The following is a 19886-nucleotide window of genomic DNA, read 5'->3' as shown; positions in this document are numbered from 1 at the left end:
ATTTATTACTGACATTGTTTTAGTGTGAAGCGTGAACATTTAACAAAAACACAGAAACGAGAAGACACCACGATAAACGTAACAAAGAATTTGCTGTTTTTGGAATGCATGGTCATGCACGCTCAGTGATTTATGTGTGTTTTTTTTTTTTCATTGTCATGCTTTCTTGTGTTCTTCATCATGTTTCCATGTTCTTTTGGGTTTTCAGGGTTGTGTTCTTATAAATGTTTCTTCAAAATAAACCATAGCAGTTGACAGTAGCACTTGTCCTCATGTTTCCTTTTCTCTGTGTCTCCATTAAATGTTCATGCTTAATACAAAAGTGATGCAATACTAGCTAGCCCAATCCGTTATGCTGTACTAAGATATTACTATTAGTCATGATGTCTTGATGTGTAACATGTGCCCCATTTAATTTGCCTTCATCTTATGGTAGGCAGTCACTCAGGAGATAGTCAAGACCATTCGTGACATCATTGCACTGAATCCCTTGTACCGAGAATCCATTCAGCAGATGATCCAGGCTGGGCAGCGTGTAGTGGACAACCCTGTGTACCTGTCAGACCTTGGTAAGCTTATGCGCATCCATCTGCTCGATTATGCATGTGCACCAGCAAACTTTCCACTTTGAGCCTTCAAACTTCAGCACCTTATTGCTTTTTATTTCTGTAGCTATGGGAATAGGACATTTGCAATCATTGTTAAGGTGAAATGTGTAATGGACTCCTGAAACATTCTTGCGAAGTACAGTGAAACCCCACTATAACAGAATCACTTTATTCGATGCTCTATGAGATGCCGACTGCACTGGATGCATTTTATACTAGAATATTCGAAGTTGAATGGCACCAGACTCCACTTAGTATGAAATGTGATGGAGGAAATCTGCACAAGACAGCTCAGAACAGCAGATACGGTAGCACTCTGCCTTTCTTCATGTCAGCCTCTACAGGCACTGAGTCACTGGGAAGAACGTGCCACCACATGGCAAAAGCTCCTCGGAACTGGCTGCATCACACGATCGTGACTGACAGACAAAGCAGCTGCTGACAGGTGTCATCAGAATCTCGCTGATATCATGTTGCCCTTTTCAAGCACAGCATTGTTTCAGTGCATTTTGGACGAATTAAATGTGAACAGGAATATTAAGTAGAACACTTTTATGAATACTAATACCATGACAATGTGATTTCGTAATGCTACTATTCTGTCACCAATGGGGGAGCAAACCTTAAACTATGCGTACAAGCCGAAATCATGCCGGCATCACTCGAACTTCGAAAACAGAAACGAAATAGTAATGAATTCAATTTACCCCAAGCTTATTCGCATTTCATTTGTCCATGATAAAGCCAATGGAGCTTTACGAGCCTCTGGAATATTGGAGTTTACTTCCTGCATTACTATGGCTTTTTCAAGCTTCTCTGCTTTTGATGAAACATATGCCGCCTATAACGAACTTCATTTCCTGTCATGGTGATTTTGTTGTAACGAGGTTTTAATGTATTTTGTATATGCTTTGGCAACAGAGTGCATTGTAATTTCAACGCTCATCTGTCATTGTTGTGCTGGTGTACTCTGCTTGATGATTACCACTGTGACTTAAACACTTATTGTTGTCCCTGCTTGAAAGTGTGGCTCTGAATTGAACTGATAGCCAAAAGTGTGCTTTAAACTGTCCACTTAGTTCCTTGTCCTGTATTCAGCATTGGAATCCGTTTGGTTAGGTAAGGTAGGTGTTACCCACCATTTTAAGTTTAACTAAGAAATAAACTGTTATCAGTGATCATGTGATCAAAGAAGCTACAAGATGAGGTACTGTCTTCGAAAAGAAAAATATGTAGCTTTTAACATCACCTTCCTTGTTCATTTAAGAACTGTATCTGTTTTTTCGAACTTTGTAATGCCTTAGCTTTTTATATTTTGCTATTTCAGAGGATTTGGTTGTCACTGTGTTTTGTACCTGTGTACCACTGGTGGTGCTGGCTAACACTCCCAGGGTTAGTTCTAGTAGTAAAACATAAATACTCCAGAAAGTGGATGGGGAAACAGCACCGCGGTAGCTCAATAGGTAAGAGCATCGCAAGCGTAATGCGAGGACGTGGGATTGTTCCCCACCTGCGACAGGTTGTTTTTTCATCCACTTTCATTTTCATTAATTTATCATTTCTTTAATTCATTTAGTAAGTACAAGTAATTTCCCCTACGTTTTCCTTGGTGTCGTCGTTTGTTGGCTTCTTATGATATCATTTTGATACACAAGAAACTTCATGGTTGAATTAACCTTGCTGTTTTATTCTGGTGTTAAAAACACATTAGAAAGTATTGTATAGATTTTACATTTAATATATTCATTTCTGTATGAGGGGGCCTCGATTGCCTTTCCTTTTAAGTGTAGTTTAATTTCACCAAAAGCCATTTTTGGGTCCCTGGAGTGTAGTTGGCATTCAGTTGCATGTGCTTGGCATCCTTGTTCAACATTTTAGGTGCGGCATTGACCGGTGCTGAATCTCATGAGCTCCAACAGATCCTTGAAGAGACCGATGTAAGCATTTTGAACATTTGTTCTGTAGATTGTGCTTCTGTAGGGTGAGACATAAATTCTGAAATGTCACTTAACCCCGAAAGCCTTAATCCATTTGAAGTATCAGCGCAGACAATTGCAACACTTATTCAACTGCACGCCACACAGATATCATTATAGTAGTTAGCTTGTTTAGGGTATTTTAAACATGCCTCCATTGTATGGTCTGTGGTTTTGTAGCTCTTTAAAAAGCATTTGTCAAAGCTGGCTTCTCAAAATTAAGGGGTGCTGTGTGGAGAAGCCTGATTTGTCCACTAACTTTGTTTTATAGGTCTGTATGGTGTATGCATCTGTGTATGCATCCGACATACTGAGAGCAGAATCATAGAAACAATAAATGTTGTTATAAACTATCTAAGGCACCAAATAGGCATCAGCAAGAATCAAGCCTGAGCTGTCTCAATGCTGATGCCAGCTCTCAAACAATTGCACTGCTTTTAATGAAACATATGCCGCCTATTTTCATTTCCTGTAACTTTGTATCGACACTATATGAGAGCTCTGAAAAAGGAGGTGAACCCTCGCCCTTACTATCCAGAGGTTTAGCACTAGGTTCAACACAGTGCAATCAGGACTCGGCAACATTCATGCTCCTAATGCCTTCAGCAATGCTATATGTGCTACTTAGTACTATAGCATATGAAATACATGTTAGCAATGGGTTGGTGCAGACAAAACGATGTGCGAGCTTGCATGTGTGTCTTTACACTACAAAGCAGCACATCTAGCCGCTATACTTCACCAGTTAGCTCCTGTTCTACTAGTGGCTCGATTTCTTTAGACAAAGGTTTATGTGCTTGTATGCACCTAAGAGGAAGAATTTAATGCCTTCCGAGATGGCACATGCCATATGCTGAATGCTAAGGTGATGGCACAGTGTAGTAAAGGAGCAGTCATTGTCATAGGGGCGTTGCAGCAGTTGGGAAATTTTGTTCCGAGCAAGTGTAACAGAGATTTTTGTTGTGGCTGAATACGTTTTGCTAGCGTGGTACAGGTTGCCTGTGATACACACCTAAGTGGCCAGCACTGTGGGGAAGGTCATTATGCAGCGTGTAAGCTTCTGTGTTGCACGTGTAAAACATAACCTTGCAAAAAAGAAGTGACTAATACTGTGGCTCTTGCAAACATTACGTTGATAAATATTTGATGTGTCTTAAGATGTGTTTCATGGCCTTTATGTTGATGATGATGATGATGATTATCATTAGTATTATTATTACTACTATAACCTCAGAATTGAGATATAATTGTGTTGCCCATGTAAATGTGCTTCTGCATTTACTGTTCTTTCCAGTGGTATTTCCGTGAGCTGGAAGCTGAGCAGCTTGCGTTTGTCATTGTCTGTTAATTTTTTTTTTCTTCCTGCCCCCCAGATATCAAAACGTCTCCTGTTGGCTCTATCCCTCCTGAAGAAAGAGTATGAACTTAGCAAGCTACAGCAAAAGATCGGCAAGGAGGTGATTAACTTTCGTTGTTTGTATTCTTGCATAAAGCAGTGATGAATTTTGCAGACATGCATGTCATGGCTGCATTTGCGTGTGTTCTGGTTTATGTATGATTTAATCGTGGTCAGTGCTGCAATAAGGCGAAATATTTGTACATCCTTCTTTTGAGCACAACCTAATCACCAGGAGTGAGATTCTAGTATATGCACAGCGACTTGAGTTAAATGCAGTTTCATCATCTACCTACTCCTGGCTAGCTGAATCACTGCTCACGCGATTCACTATCTGGTGTTTAAAACCAGAACCAGGTCAACTACCCTATGTTTGGCTCATGTAGTCGTGGCCTGACTCTGGCAGTTATAGCGTGTGTGCTCTATCATAATGACGCACTTCAACTTGCTTCCCCCTCTCTCTTTAGAAATTTTAAAAAGAGAATTCAGTAGCGTTACATTATTTTCTGTGACAATAGGTACAATTCTTGTAATGTTTGCTTATGTCTAAGATAATCACAGTGATAAAATGATATTATTGTGCAAAGCATCCAAAATATGAATTAACTTTGCCATAAACTTGTCTACCAAATTGAGTATGGCATAAAAAATGAATTAGATCTTCTATAAACTTCTTCCAACTGCTTGTTAGCGCCTTGACCTGGAAGGAATAGTATAGTGGTATGCAACATCAGTTACTGGAAGTGGAGCTGGAAAATGAGCACTTTAGCCTTTTCATGTTCTGTCGTGACAGGTCGAGGAAAAAGTGAAGACCCAGCATCGGCGGTACATGCTGCAGGAGCAGCTCAAGGCTATAAAGAAGGAACTGGGCCTCGAAAAGGATGACAAGGATGCCATCGAGGAGAAGTTCAAGCAGAGGCTAGAGGTACGGGCCCCCATCATGCAACAGTTGAGCAAGCAAACAGGTGTACTGAACTCTGTTATTTATAACCAAGTTGTAGAGATGCAAGATTTTAATCCAAGCCTCTTGCAGAGAGAGTGAGCCACTCACTTTGGATATGATTTATGAATTACCATTTAGTTATATACCAGCAATGACTCTGAGAGTTGGAACAAAGAAGGTATTGTTGGAAGCTAAAATTAAATTATAACCTCTGAGAATTAAGCATTCTTTATTTGGTCTTTGTTATGATTATCCCAAAAATAAATAATTAAATGAATTGGACGGGCCTTCCACATGCAGCTGCCATCACATTTTTAACACGTTTACTTGCAAGGGCATTACTTATCCCAAAACAGAAATGACATTTTATTTTGCCTTGGGGTTTTCTAAATGTTTTAATGCATGTCTTGTTTTTCTACGTGTAACAGGGTCTGGTTGTTCCAAAGCAAGTCATGGAAGTGATTGACGAAGAATTGAATAAGCTCTCGTTTCTCGACAACCACTCGTCAGAGTTCAGGTATGCAATCTAGCTATTTGTGTTCATGAGATTTACTGGCTAGGTAAGGCTAAACAGTGTAGATTTTTTATTATTTGTGGCTCTAACTTAGAGGTAATTTCTTAAATGTGTCGGCTTGGTCAGCTCAAGAAAAATTGAAAAAAAAAAGATTAATATCGTATTTAGAAGTGTTTAACTTCTTGTTCGACATATTTGTAGTTGGAGTGGCTCAAGATAGCACACAAAAAATAGTGCTAAAAAGCAAACACACGGAAATAAAGTTTTAGTTCTTTTTTGTTCATAATCTTTCTTTTCTTTTTCTGCTCGCATAACCCTCTGTTTTGTTAGTGTTAAGACCAGTCCACAGTGCCAGTTCTGTTCTCTGTTATGAATTACAACATTCTGGCATATTGTACAACATTGCAGTATATTACAGCTTACGAGTCAAGGTTCATAAACCGCAGCTGGGGCACTTCTTCACATGATATGCTTTGACCAGAAAGATTTTTTTCCTCCTCTTGGCGCAGTGTGACGCGTAACTACCTCGACTGGCTTACGAGCCTTCCTTGGGGTAAGACGAGTGAGGAAAACCTGGACCTGACTAGAGCCAAGGAGGTGCTTGAGGAAGACCACTACGGCATGGAAGATGTCAAGAAACGCATATTGGTGAGTTGTACCGCCGTCACTTAATTGTACTGCTGTCACGCTTTGACATAATTTGTCTGTAAAGGCCACATGAATACATAAGGCCTGCAATGCACTTTGATTAAAAGGGGCTTGAACCGCTCACTGGGCTTGGTGAAAAAACACAGTTCGCGGATAGCGCACACTGCTGTGAACTTCTCAGCCAAATTTTGCAGCCGTGTGCTGCGCGTGGAGCTCGTAAGCAGAGCGCAAAGTCACATTTTTTCAGACGCTCTCTTTTCAACAGAAGCCTGCTCCTCACTCTTTTCTGGATGCTTTATTTCACAATATAGCAAAATTACCATATTCGGCTGCTATTGTCCAATAGCTGACATCACTCAAGAAGGGTGTCTGAATCAGTGCGCTTCTTTCTACTGTTACTCTGTATACTTATTGACGCAGTTTAATAAACAGGCTGAAGTAAGCGAAAAATGTGCTTTCAAATTTTCATAATAATTACGTACTTACAGAAGAAGCCGACTAACGTCTACTCACGCTCGGCCGTTGCTGCCTACGTAGGAATTGAACTTTGGCCGCCCTGCTTATTGGTGTCATAGCCATCAGGTCTCGCTAATTTCGACTAGTTTTGAACACTCAACTAGCCTCGAATCGCGCGAAACTTAAGCTCAGACCACACATATGCTTGCCAGTGCGCGCTCACTCCTGGCCGCTCCAGGTTAGATGCCTTGGCAGAGTTCGCTTCATATTGAGCTTAGCGCTTCAACATGCGCAAGTTGGATGTGGCTACTGGTCAAGCTGGTGCACGACAAAGCTGGTCTGCACCACGTAGCATGGCCAGACTGGAGCATATGAGCGTGAGCGCTCATTTAAGCCCTGTCATGCACAAAGCAAGCACGCATACGCACTACAGTTGCATGTAGTTGCGGTCTGCTATGTAGCATATATAATGCGGCTGCCGCGGGGTGCCGCGACAAGTCCGCTGGCTGAGGCCAATCGCGTTTGGGGCGTCGTAGGTGCCGAAATCGGAAGTAGTGGTGTCTACGTGAACATCCAAAATCAAATTTGAACTGCGCGCCACGGTGACGTTCAGTAGGTGGAGCATTGTTGGCATGCTCCGCTGCGCCGTAGCCTTCGCAGTGCAAGTCATTTAAGAATGAGCAGAAGCACTGCGAAGAGGATGTTTGATTGCCAATAACTCCGCTTCTTCTGAACGCATTGAAGTACTTTTGGCAGCAAAGTATTTCTGAAATAGTCTATTTTAACTTCAAATGCATTTCTCGACTTCGATAAAAAGTGGTTCGGGGCCCCTTTAAAGTCATTTGGCTGGGGAAAACAAAAATTAAGTACTTGTGCCATGCAAATACCCAACTATTGAATAGCTGATGAATAGTGGTTGCTCTTCAACTCAACTCGCGGCCTACATTTACTATTTGAAGCACTTGTATCATTTGAGGTCGTGTTGAATTAACCCTTTCAGAGAATCATAATTGCTGTAGAATTCTGGTGTCATATTGACACACTTTTAGAGCACCATACATACTGCAACCACTAGCGTACAGCTGCATGACGTGTACTCGAGCTCAAAGGCATTTGTATAAAAAATGTCGCAGTTTCACCAGAAAGGCGAAGCATCAATTGCGATAGCAAATTAGTAGAGAGCTATACGGAGTAAGGATAGTAGTTTTATCAGCTGTATAAACTTGGACATGCAGCAGCACCAGCAACGCGCAGAACTGTTGTCGACGCCGTTGGCGTTTTGCCTGCATTCGCACCGAATGTGCGCGGCGTTGGGTGACTGTTGCCGGTGCCTCTGGGGGCGGCTTGGAGGTTTTCGACGAGATCAGAACGGGACACTTCATCGAGCAGCGTCAAAAGTCTTTACCACCTTCTCGCCATGCAACACTTTTATATAGTTACGCATTTGGTGCCGCAGCTAAACGTCGCCTCCCCTCTATCCCTCCCGTCCCCCCACGGCCTTTTGCGCGACGAATGAAGTCGCGTTTGATCTATATATATATGGTGATTGTAAAGGAGGAAAGAGACGCTTAATTCTGTAGCCCTTCGGGAGCACGGCGCAGAACACGCGTTTGCTCTCCGCCGTGCGTTCACTCCCCGTGAAAGCGCGCGTCCCTCACACGCTTTCACTCGCACTTGCAGCATACGGCGCACGGCACCAATTTCATCGCCGTTGACGTCATACGAAACATCATGGCGACGGTGACGCAGACGGCAGAAATCTGCTTTGAATGTCCACATAATTGTTATCGCAATAAAAAGCATCGTATGCAAGAAAATAATTTTGTGCTTAAGAATTTCGCAACTGGGCGCACGTACTGGAATTGAGAGGCAAACTTCAAGAGCTGCTTTCACAAAGTAGCGTACATTCCTTTATTGTTAACTGCATGCTTACTGTGCAAGAAAATTCATCTTTTTTGTGGCTTCAGCATCTGGAAAGCTTTGTTAGCAGTTGTGTATTGTTTTGAAGTTGACATGATCAAAAAAAAAAAGTTTTTTTGATATGCAATTTTTATCATTTCTTCTCTTCAGCTGATTGTAAATTGTTCTTTTTTCTTAGTTACGAGAACTTTATTTGTCTGTATAAACTTCTTTGCAGGAATTTATTGCTGTGAGTCAGCTGAAGGGAACAACTCAAGGGAAGATCCTCTGCTTCTACGGTCCTCCTGGTGTTGGGAAGACAAGTATTGCCAGGTCTATAGCTAGAGCTCTTAACAGAGAGGTGAGCACCCTCCTTTGTGGCTGTTATGAGCCTTTCTCAGATTCATGCGATTGTGAGTCTATCTCTCTCCTCCTTTTCTTCTTTTTTAAATTTTTTTATGCTACACGTAAAATTCATTTGCTTGCATCCTGCTTGGCAGGTTTAAGTTCAGCTTATGTCTGTCTGCTAGCTACAACCAAATGCTGTTTGTATTTTGCTTTAAGCTGTCCAAAGGACTTAGTAGCATAGCCACATCCAGTGCGAGTTAGACTAGATAGAGCAATACAGAAAATATAATTAGACTTCAACATCAAAAGTGGTTTTAGAGCAGTACCTAGATGCACAAATACAACATTTCCAAAGGGTGGACTGCCAAAAATAGATGTGTGTTTTTGTATGTTTAATGTTTGTTTTCTTTGTTTGTTATGCATTCGTTAAAGTTGTGGCTCGGGCTTTGTGTTGTTATTGTGCACAATGTTGTGTTGTGACCGCATGTACAAACGTGCTCGTCTGTTGTAGTAAAAGTCCTCTGTGGATTTTCACATTCACTTGGTTAATATCTCATTTGTGTTCGTAAGTGGGCAAAGAAGGGAAGCCTCAGCACAGAGCAACATTTCAACAAGTGTGTATTCATTATAATGAGAAAGGTTTGGCCTTTTTAAACAGACAAGCAAGGTGCAAACTACATGCGCTGAAAACCGCGCCTGCAAAGTATTACAGCGCTGCGCACCGCTGAAACAGCTGAAATTGCAAACCAAATGCCGCATGTCCTCTCTTTCTCAAGGAAGCTCCGCTCCCAGCCACAGAGTCAAGGTAACACGCACGAACGCCATGATGTAAAACGCAGTGCTAGCAATGGCACTCGCAATGACACATTACTTCAGTAAACGAACATCAATTACAGATGTTATTTGAGGCAGAAGGAGAGGGTGTTTCTGTTGGCATTCACACTTGCCTCCTGGTGGTATGGTAACAGAGTACTCAACTTCTTCCATCTCCTCTTATAATAAACCGATTTGGAAAAAAAACTCGGTAAAGCGGTACCTAGCGTATAAGTAAAATTTGCAATGGGGCCTGTTGAGGGGCCCTTTAAGGCTTTGTGTTAGGCACCCTTTCGTGATCCACTGTTTTAATTAGTCTCCATCTCGCCATAACTCCTACTTCTTGGTTGGTTGAGTGATATTACTTTGATGCAGAAATATTTGCTTTATGGCTAAGCTGTGCTGTACGTGACTACTTTTTGTAATGTTCCCTTTCCACAGTACTTCCGGTTTAGTGTTGGTGGCATGACTGATGTTGCAGAGATCAAGGGGCACCGGTAAGATTGACATTTCATTACACCTTGAGACTTGGACTTAATTGTTTTCCTTTTTCAAATCTTATGCAAAGCTGAAGTTGTGGTTTCTTATTAGCATTGATGTTCAGCTACGTTCTGCTAATTTATGTAGCTATCATTGAGACACTTTATTCAGTTACCTTGGTAGCCTGCATTCACCATGAAGCTTCCCGATTTAATCCCATCATTGCTGAGAATGCCAAGTATGATGCTATCTTCGTGTGCGTTAAAATAAATGTAATTGGGTGTGTTTGTTTATTTTATGTAACCTTAATCTTACCTATTCTTTGTCTTCATTATGAAGCCGCACCTACGTTGGAGCCATGCCCGGAAAGTTGATCCAGTGCTTGAAAAAGACAAAAACGGAAAATCCTTTGGTACTGATAGATGAGGTATGTTCTACTCTAAGACATAGGCTTCTCCCTGTAAAACTTGTGTAGTATTTTTTTGGCACTTGTGCCATTTTCTTAATCCGAAACATTTTTCACAGGTTGATAAAATTGGAAGAGGCTATCAAGGAGACCCATCATCTGCTCTCTTGGAAGTGCTTGATCCTGAACAAAATTCCAATTTCCTGGATCACTACCTTGATGTCAACTGTAGACCTCTCAAAGGTGATTAAAGTGTAATGTAATTTGTTTTGCTGCCTGTTCACTGTTTTTATTAATTAATTAGTAAGCTTTGATTCAGAAGCCTTTCCTTGCCCATCTTGCACGCATGCATTATACATGAACTACACTGTAATTCAAATTACATAACGGAAAGTAAACCTTAATTTATAAACAATAATAATAATTCATGGAAATTATACTGATGACTACATGGCTGTGTGTGTATTTGTGTGTATATTCGTGTGCGTAGGCTGTGTCCTAAGAAAGCCCTATTTTATATAATGCTAATATACTGTTTTTCGCTTAGTCACTGGAAATGAAAGCAGTGGTAAAAAAGAAAAAGAAACAGCAGAAAATATAGAATTGCAGTATCACTTGTGTGTTTCTATGAGAATTCATGTCCATTTTTTTTTTTTTTGCCTTTTATGCAGATTTTGTTTATCTGCACTGCAAACGTCACAGACACAATACCAGAACCACTCAAGGATCGAATGGAGATGATTGAGCTGTCTGGCTACGTTGCTGAGGAAAAGATGGCCATCGCCGAGGTTTGTGCTCCCATAAACCTCAGTATGTAGCCACCAACACTTGTCACAGCAGCATCTGATGCCTTACAAGCAGGGAAAATTTAGGTCATCCCGGTTAGATCATCCCGGCAAAAAGCCACATTTCTAGGACAGCTGTAACTCTAGGGATGGGGAGTGTCCAGTGGAACGGTTGGGAGTTCCTCGTCGAGCGCTGATGTCCAAAAGGACTGAGCCCTTAACCTACTGCTGAGTTTTTGCAAGGCATCCTCCCTAAAACTTCATAACATGTACTGTCAGCAAATATGCACAAGTAGAAAACAACTCAAATGTGGTTTTTCGTTTCCAGGCTTGCCTAAATTTGTTACAGTGGCATAATTAAGACTCCAAAACAGATTTGGGACTGTGCCATGCTTAAAAAGTGGCTACAGAGCAATAAAAACGTTGGAACTCTCATGTAATTACACCGAACAGGTATTCTGATACCTTATTTCTTTGTTTGAGTTTCAATTTCTGCTGATGATACATGTGCCATGTGCCTTATGAAAAGAACCGTACAATGCAAGAACAACTGCAGCTGGTGTTGAATGTCATAGTGGCCACTAATTCCGATGGTTATAGATGCAGGAGGCCAACAGGCCAACTACGTTTGTTGAAGACAAAGAAGCTGGATATCATGTGAATGTGGAGGGCCATTGAAACAACACAGTGCGCTGCTGTATAGGCCCACATCTTCCACATGTTCTGCCCATGCACTCCCCACCATTTTGTTTTGGTGGCCAATGGCAGTGCTGCTGTCTTAAGACACGCCATTTCTCAGACTGGCAGATTGCACTGTTCAGCATTTTGATAAATTCTTATACTGATGGGACACTTTGGTTCGTAAATCAAAGAACCTTTAGTGACAGACATTGCTTTGGCACTCATCATTTGGTAGTGACTTCACGATGGGAGGTTCTTTTACTTTTCACATGTCATACTGCCTGTATGTCAGCATAGCTCTTTTTTTTTCCTCATTGTAGGTTATCAGGTTTCTTACCTGAAAGGCCTAAATCACATGCGAAGATGACCTTATTTTACTGTGCAGCGTTACCTGATTCCACAAGCGAGGAAACATTCTGGCATTGCTGATGATCAGGTGGATGTGAAGCCTGAATCCCTACAGCGTCTAATCAAATTCTACTGCCGGGAAAGCGGCGTCCGAAACCTGCAGAAACATATTGAAAAGGTTAGTTTTTCATATTTTGGTATATATTACACTCGAACCTCGTTATAACGAAGTTGAAGGGGGAGCCGAAATTACTCCATTACATCCATTATTGCCATTATTGCCTGCAATATATACCCAATGTGGTGCGCAATTGTAAACATGGAAGTAAGAAAACAGCATTGCAGCCCGCGGAACCGCTACACGACCACGTATGCGATGAAATTTAATAAAACAACATAAGAATTGTCTGTGCATGCAACACGTAACTCCTTAACACTTTACGCGACAGCCTTTAGATCGCTTAAAGAAGTGATCGCTGCCTTCTGTTTCATTGTGATCATCTTTCACGCCCGCTTTCCACTTGGCTCGTTGTGGTCGAACAGCACATGGCACACAACACGGCGCTCTGCTGTGTGATCTTGGAGGCAAGCAAAATTTGCTGTGCTGGTGCGGCTCGGCCGGCTTGTGGCCTCCGAGATGGCAGCGGTGCCAATGCGATCTCGGATGCCACGCCCAGCCAGCGCTTGTGACACGCCGCAGGGAGAAGGAGAAGTGAATGCACGGCCCGGGCGTGACCCCTGCGATTGCAGCGTGGAGATTTTGGAGGCCAGGCCCAGCTGGCTGCACAGTGTGCTGCAGATAAAGAAGTGATCGCACTCATTTTTCGCACCGCCGCACGTAGCCGCGCAGCATGGCGCGACTGGCGCAGGCTCACGCGTGACCTCTGAGATTGGAGGGCACGCCCAGCTGTCCCTGCCTGCCTGCCTGCTTGCTTGCACGGCACGCCGCACAGTAGAAGTGAGTTCGCACTGCCATGCGTCGCAGCGCAGCCAGGCACGCGCTACAGAGAGAGAGGTCAGTGGAGAAGGGCTGCTTGTGCGCAGGGGCACAGCTACTCGCCATGGTGAGAAAGACCTTGACAACATATTCGACGCAGGGAGACGGGAGTTTTTAACTGCCACGGTGAACAAGTGCCGAACCCCGCAGAAAGCAATGTATGCAGTGCGCAACGGTCGGGTATTTTTTTTATTTTGCAAACGAATCTAGCTCGTTATATCCATTGGCAGGACAATTTCATTTGGTTAAGGTGAGGTTTTAAATACATGCATCTCAATGGGGATTTCAAGGGGAATTTCATTTACTTTGTTATATCCCGTTTCGTTATAGCGAGGTTCAAGTGTAGTACGTTTATGGACAGTCTGCTTGTTGACATAAACAGATTGTTAAATGAAGATTTTCTGAGGTCCTTTCAAGCACCCGGCATATCTGGCTGCATTACAGGTTTTAGATAGTGGCATTATGCAAGGTAGCTTTATGTCGGTTATCACTAACCATGTTGGCTCAGTAATTGGCATTGCATGCAAAAAGAAGAGAAGACAGTGGTAACGAAAACGTTAGAGTAACAGTTATCTGAAACCATTGGGCTTATCTCTTATACAGTTAAACCTGGATATAACGAAATTGACAAATTCCCAAGAAACTTCGTTATAAAGAGGATTTCGTTATATGCAGGTGGGGCTCGAAAATTCGAAAAAGAAATGCTTACAGTATTTACTCGATTCTAACGCGCCCTCGATTGTAACGCGCGCCCGTTTTCCATGACCAAGAGAGAGGGGAAAAAAATCCTTTACAGTACCACGCACATTATGCTTTCATACAGAAATACAACTATCGCTCACAATTTACTCTCAATACACTAAAGTTGCGATGAACAAAAAAGTCCCAGTTTCGCCCGAAAAGTGAAGCATCAATTGCGATAGCAAATTAGCAGACAGCTATACGAAGTAAGAATAGTAGTTTTATCGGCCGTATAAACTTGTAAACATTCGCTGTTTAACTAAATTGGTAGAATAATGCCTAAGCACACGTACTACAGCACATGGTCGAAGCTACAAGAGCTAGGCTCGAAGTGCGTATGAGGCGGCCATATTGAAATGCCGATGGCAATATGGTAGCGCAAATTTAGGGTCGTACTCGATTCTAACGCGTAGGCAATTTTTGGACCCGTTTTAGCGGTTCCTAGTGTCAGGTTAGTGAAGTGAAGCGCAGAGACTTGCGCAGTAACCAAAGAGTGGCTCTGCCAGCGCGTTGAAAAAAAAAAAATTTTATCTTCTTCGGCATCATCAACTGGGGAAGGAGAGTGCCGGCTTGGTGGGCTAGGCCAGCTGCAGCAAGCGGCGGGATCAGGTTTGAATGAAGGGAGGGGGAAAGGTCACGGCCGTGGTGGCAAGATCGCTGGGTCGAGGGATGCAGGCCTGCCTCGCGCTCGCTCTCTCCTCGCAGTCGCCGTGAATTCGAGCGCGCCAAGCGCAGCGCCGCCGCTTCGCATTCCGTCGCGGCAGAGAAGGTGCTTCCGGTTGCTGGCCGCGCAAAAATGACAAAATTTTGTGCGAAATCTCTAGGTTGTCGGCGGGGAAAATTCGTTATTTCAAGGGGGTCCCCCGCTGCCGCTTCGTTACGTAGAGGTCTCAAATACATGTATTTCTATGGAGTAATGGCGGGGAATAGAAAAACTTCGTTATATCCAGGAATTCGTTATATGGAGGTTTGTTATAAGCAGGTTTAACTGTAGATGGTTATGGATGTCTGTTTTTGTATGTGGCTTGCTTTTTCTAGAACAAGGGTTTCGCTTCATTGCATTTGATGACCTTAGAGATCCTGCACAGACATATTACATAAGGGACTGGTTTACAGCGTATGCAAAAAGTGGTTGTCACAGTAGACTGAAAAAAGTTGTTATATCTTGAACTGATCGTGATGAGCATCACCTGCTCATCACAATATTGATGAAGAAGAGCATTCCAGTGTTTAGATACTCGGCAGAAAAAAATAGGCTGAAAATCATTGTGTGCAAGTGAGGTTTTGCTACCTTCTAGCCTATCAGGTGGTTTCATCAGATTGCAGATGTTCTTATAACTTGCCATGCTGCACTCTTGCTGCCTGGTTCCCTGTATATTCGTGCACGCCAATTTTCTCTTTCTGTCTCCCTATATATGCAACTGCAGCAACACTATTCAAGTAAACATCGCAGATATCTTTACTTGCTGTCTTTACTTGCTGGGGACTGGTAGAGCATGTCTCTTTTCCACAAGGAAAGCCAAGTTCACTTTCAGCACTTGGACTACAATGTTGTTAACTTATATAGTACATTGCAGCAAATGCACACATGATGCTGAAATATTCAAGCTTTACATCTTACACATTGTTGCATAAACACTGGCAGATGTATTGTTTATGCCATCGTGGTAATGTAGCAGTATCATGCGAGATGAGTTATCCACTGAGCCTCCACCCTTCTCTGTCATAAGAAAGATTCCTTGTTAGCAATTAAATAATATCTCTAAAGCTCATTGATCAGCCACCAGTTCTCCTGGAACTTTGATCTGTTTGTAACAGCTTTGAATAGTTGACAAGGCAGCTGCTTTCATTTTTTTTCTTTCTATTACACGATAGCAGCAGCCTTCTGTTGTATAACAAGGCAACACACAGTCCCTTACTGCCTCCAATCTGAACTATCCAAGAGTGCTTTGTTTGTGACTTTTTTTTCTGACTGCTACTTTGGTGCAGATCCTCCGCAAGGCTGCTTTCAAGATAGTCAGTAAAGAGTGTGAAGTTGTGGAAGTGCAGCCGGAGAACCTCAACGATTTTGTTGGGAAACCATTATTTACTCACGATCGAATGTACGAGGAGACACCACCTGGCGTTGTCATGGGACTAGCCTGGACGGCCATGGGTGAGCTGGGATAAAAACAGTTGCTTGCTCTGTTTACGTTCGTAAAGTGTGGAGCTTGCTTGTGAAGGAGTTGTTAGGCTGTTTCTTATGTATACATGTGGTTGGATTATCTGATGAGAAATTGAGTTGTATTTTCTGGACTGTAGTCCGCACCTTATGTGTAGTCTGCAGAGGACAGTTGGGGCTTCAAATAAAAAGGTTTTTTAGATAGTTCGCACTAGGTGCAAGTTTGCAAGGATGAACTTCGACAGGAAACAGTTCTTTTAGCTTGTCTGAAAGCAGTATACAGTAGGTAAAGAAAAAATTTATAGCCAACCTTAAGCTAATGAGCCATCCTTCCAATAAATGGTCCATTCATTCATTCACTGTCAGCCAGTAAAAGCTTGGGTCCTTTATTAAACTGCTTATAAGAGTCAGATCTAAAATTCGTCGGATCACTACTTCAGATCACTACTACGATTCAACAACCCACTTCTTACTTCACAAGATGCCCTACACATCTGTTCACTTTTTGCTTGCATATCACGAGCTGCCAGTATGAGCTGGGAATATTGCTTGTGCACAGTGATGATTATTCCATTATGTGATTTCGCATGGGGAAAATGTGCAGCCGCAGTCTGGCCTTGTTTTCTTTGAGCATGCCTTGAATCTTAACATATAAAATCACGCGTAATCCACATCTATAGATAGTTCGCAACCCACAAAAATTCAACATTTATACTCTATAATAGTCTGTGGAATATAGCATGGAAAATACAACACTTACTATAGTGGTAACAAAATGTTGCTGCTTGAGTGCCACTTTTTGCTTAGAGAAATTTAATTCCCATTGAAACATTTATCTTCATAGTGTGGCTCTCTGTGCATTTGAGGATCAGTGCTTACTGCTTATCTTAGAACTGTTGGCTTAGAACTTTAGTCAAGTTTCAATTCGTAGTTGTCGAGAGTAGCCAGGAGCATGCAATATCATTGGAGCCTACCAATAAGGAAGCATGTTGGTGCTTGTATCAATTTGCCATCACAATTTTTTACTTGTAAAAATAATTTTGGTACATAGTTTTTTTTAAGTGATGGAAAATTAGTGGAACATGTATCCAGGGATCTGAATTGCCTTGTACAGCCTTTCTAGAAATCTTCTTATACTGTGTCATATGAGTTTTTATTGCCCGATACCTTGTAGTATTTCACTGTATTTAGAGGCATCAGCAGATGTTTTATAGGCGTGCCATTATGGACATAGTATAAATTGAAACAATTGGAGCCCCTTGCTGTTTATATTTGTCTGCTAGATTTTCTGGCATGCTTGACACTTGTGTGCGCGTCTTGTTTTTCTAGGGGGTTCCACATTATACATAGAGACGGCCGTTCCACGGCCACTGGAATCTAGTGGGGACAAGAAGCTTGAGGGCTCACTGCAGCTGACGGGTCACCTCGGCGAAGTGATGAAGGAGAGTGCCAACATTGCCTACTCCTTTGCCAAGGCCTTCCTGTTGAAAGAGGATCCGAAGAACGATTTCCTCCAGAAGGCACACATTCACTTGCATGTGCCTGAGGTGAGGTTCTGGAACCCACTTTATTTTGTTCAAACGGCAGCCTGAACAAGATTCAGTTTCAAGAGCCTCAGGTCACTCATTTAAAGAAGCATCAGTACCAGAATTTGGTGAAAGTGAATTCATTCCTGACATGTTGCCGTTTTACTCTTACGTTTTTATTTTTACTAATATTATTATTTGAGCTCAAACCTGTGCGTCTCAGTTTTGTCTTCTATTTTCATAGGGTGGTGCTGCAAGCAGCTTAAATTATTTTATTTTTCAAACCTGTTCATCAATTAAAAAATGAAGTTCTCATCAGAACATTGAAATCAAGGGGCCATTGTCAAAATATGAGCATAACTTTGACTAAGCCGCATCTTCAACTTCGTGTTTTAAATGAAATGATGCATGGCTTACGTGTTTGTGATGTGGGTAATTTCCTTCCTGGACAAACTGATTGTGAGCACTTTTTCAAGTGTTACTTTCTCATTGTTTGTCATCTGGCACCCCTCAGGGGCCCCAATGGCATTTTTTATATGGAGGGAGGAAAGAACTAGGAGGGAGAGTCAGGGGATAGAATTGAAGTAAAAAAAAAGTTGAACCAACACATGATCATGCCGTGGTATGTTTTAATGTCTTCCACCACTAGCCTAGATGCACTCAGTACGCGTTCCTTTGAAAAGACTACGAGTGCGACAGCAACGTGTGACTGCCGCACTCATACATTACAAAGAAGGCAACGAATATATCGTTGCAATAAGTGACAGAAGTTGCACAAGCATTTTGGGAGAAAATATGCACAGATCGGGTGCTTTGGCACAAGTCCGAACATCAATTAAAACCTAGCTCAAGTCAAACATACTGGGCCGAGTCTGTCTGCTGAGGGTGGGGTCATGAGTTGGGCCGGCTTTTCGAAGGAAGCAGATTACTTTAAGTCGACTTGTGAAAGCTGGCTGCTGGATGTAATGCTCCCTCCTACTTTTTTTCATTCCATGTTTCTCAGAGTAAGGCCTCTTCCTAGGTTTTGTCGTGAATGGTATTCCTAGTGAATGTTATGCAAATATGAAAGAAATTATTTTATAGGGCTGGTAACAATAGGTAACAGCTTGCTATGCTTGAGTGATATGTACAGCCAACTTGCAATTACTCAAAATTCTGGTTAATTCAAACAAATGTAGAATTTTTAAACTTCATCTTCAAGAGTATTTTTTCATGTTTTTGTGTCCTTTCTTCATACTTCACAAAGCATTGCTTGAGTGTTTCTAAAGCTCCTGATGAAGTTCTCATCTATTTTTGTTCACTTTTTTCCTTCCACGTACATTTGCTTTGTTTTCGTTTAGTCTAGTGAACCTAAATCATTTGTTGGATCAGTAGTGTGCAAAAAATGGCTGTTATATTTTGATATAATTTCTATGTGTATGATCTCGAGGTTGTCATGCACTTGAAATCTCCTCATTATAACCAATATATTATATGTGCAACCTTCTGTATTGCAAATGTGCCCACGCATAGATTCCCACTCCTCTATGTTATGAAGCCCTGTCTGTGTAACAGCCCATACTATTTTAGGCTTGCTGTTTCACTCAACTTCAGATAACTCGCACACCTATCTGTGCTTCTTAGAAGAAGTTTGAATGAATTCAAGTGGGCGCATAAATCAGATTCATGCTTTGTCAAAACAGGGCAAAAGATGTAGAACATAGAAAAGGTAGACACAGCACTTAGTGCCTGCCTTCTATGCATCCACGTACGTCTTTTGTGAAGCTTTTGCTTCAGTGTGAATGACCAGCTAGCTAATGTTACAATGTTACCACACTGTGCCTCTATTTCAAACTGACAGGGTGCAGTGCCCAAAGATGGTCCCAGTGCAGGCATCACCATGGTGACCGCAATGCTATCACTGGCCTTGAACAGGCCGATAAGGCCAGGTGTGGCCATGACCGGAGAGGTGTCACTCACAGGGAAGGTGCTTCCAGTGGGAGGTATCAAGGAGAAGACAATAGCGGTGAGTGACTTTGTGCTTGCTTGGCAACTATAATTTACAAATATTTACTTTAATACGTGCAGATATGTCCACCTCTAACTTTGCATGCATTGTGTACGCTGTTGCACTGACAGCCAAAGCAGTGCTGTGAGTCAGTAAATCACTTTTCGTGTATG

At 42.1% G+C, this 19886-nt stretch overlaps 1 protein-coding gene across 1 annotated transcript in view; it reads left to right on the top strand.

The window, feature by feature from the left end:
* The window catches only part of LOC119442891 (lon protease homolog, mitochondrial-like), a 33764-nt gene that overhangs the window by 10447 nt on the left and 3431 nt on the right, over positions 1-19886 (top strand). Inside the window, 16 exon segments of the mRNA XM_037707941.2 lie at positions 437-569; positions 2487-2545; positions 3958-4041; positions 4774-4905; positions 5352-5440; positions 5947-6085; positions 8679-8801; positions 10043-10098; positions 10421-10508; positions 10607-10714; positions 10716-10730; positions 11159-11275; positions 12339-12479; positions 16029-16194; positions 17530-17747; positions 19567-19731. Of these exon segments, the coding sequence (XP_037563869.2) occupies positions 437-569; positions 2487-2545; positions 3958-4041; positions 4774-4905; positions 5352-5440; positions 5947-6085; positions 8679-8801; positions 10043-10098; positions 10421-10508; positions 10607-10714; positions 10716-10730; positions 11159-11275; positions 12339-12479; positions 16029-16194; positions 17530-17747; positions 19567-19731 (1833 nt within the window).

The sequence above is a fragment of the Dermacentor silvarum genome, chromosome 2, assembly GCF_013339745.2.
Source record: "Dermacentor silvarum isolate Dsil-2018 chromosome 2, BIME_Dsil_1.4, whole genome shotgun sequence".
NCBI classification, from domain to species: Eukaryota; Metazoa; Arthropoda; class Arachnida; order Ixodida; family Ixodidae; genus Dermacentor; species Dermacentor silvarum.
This window is presented reverse-complemented; position numbering and strand designations above follow the sequence as displayed.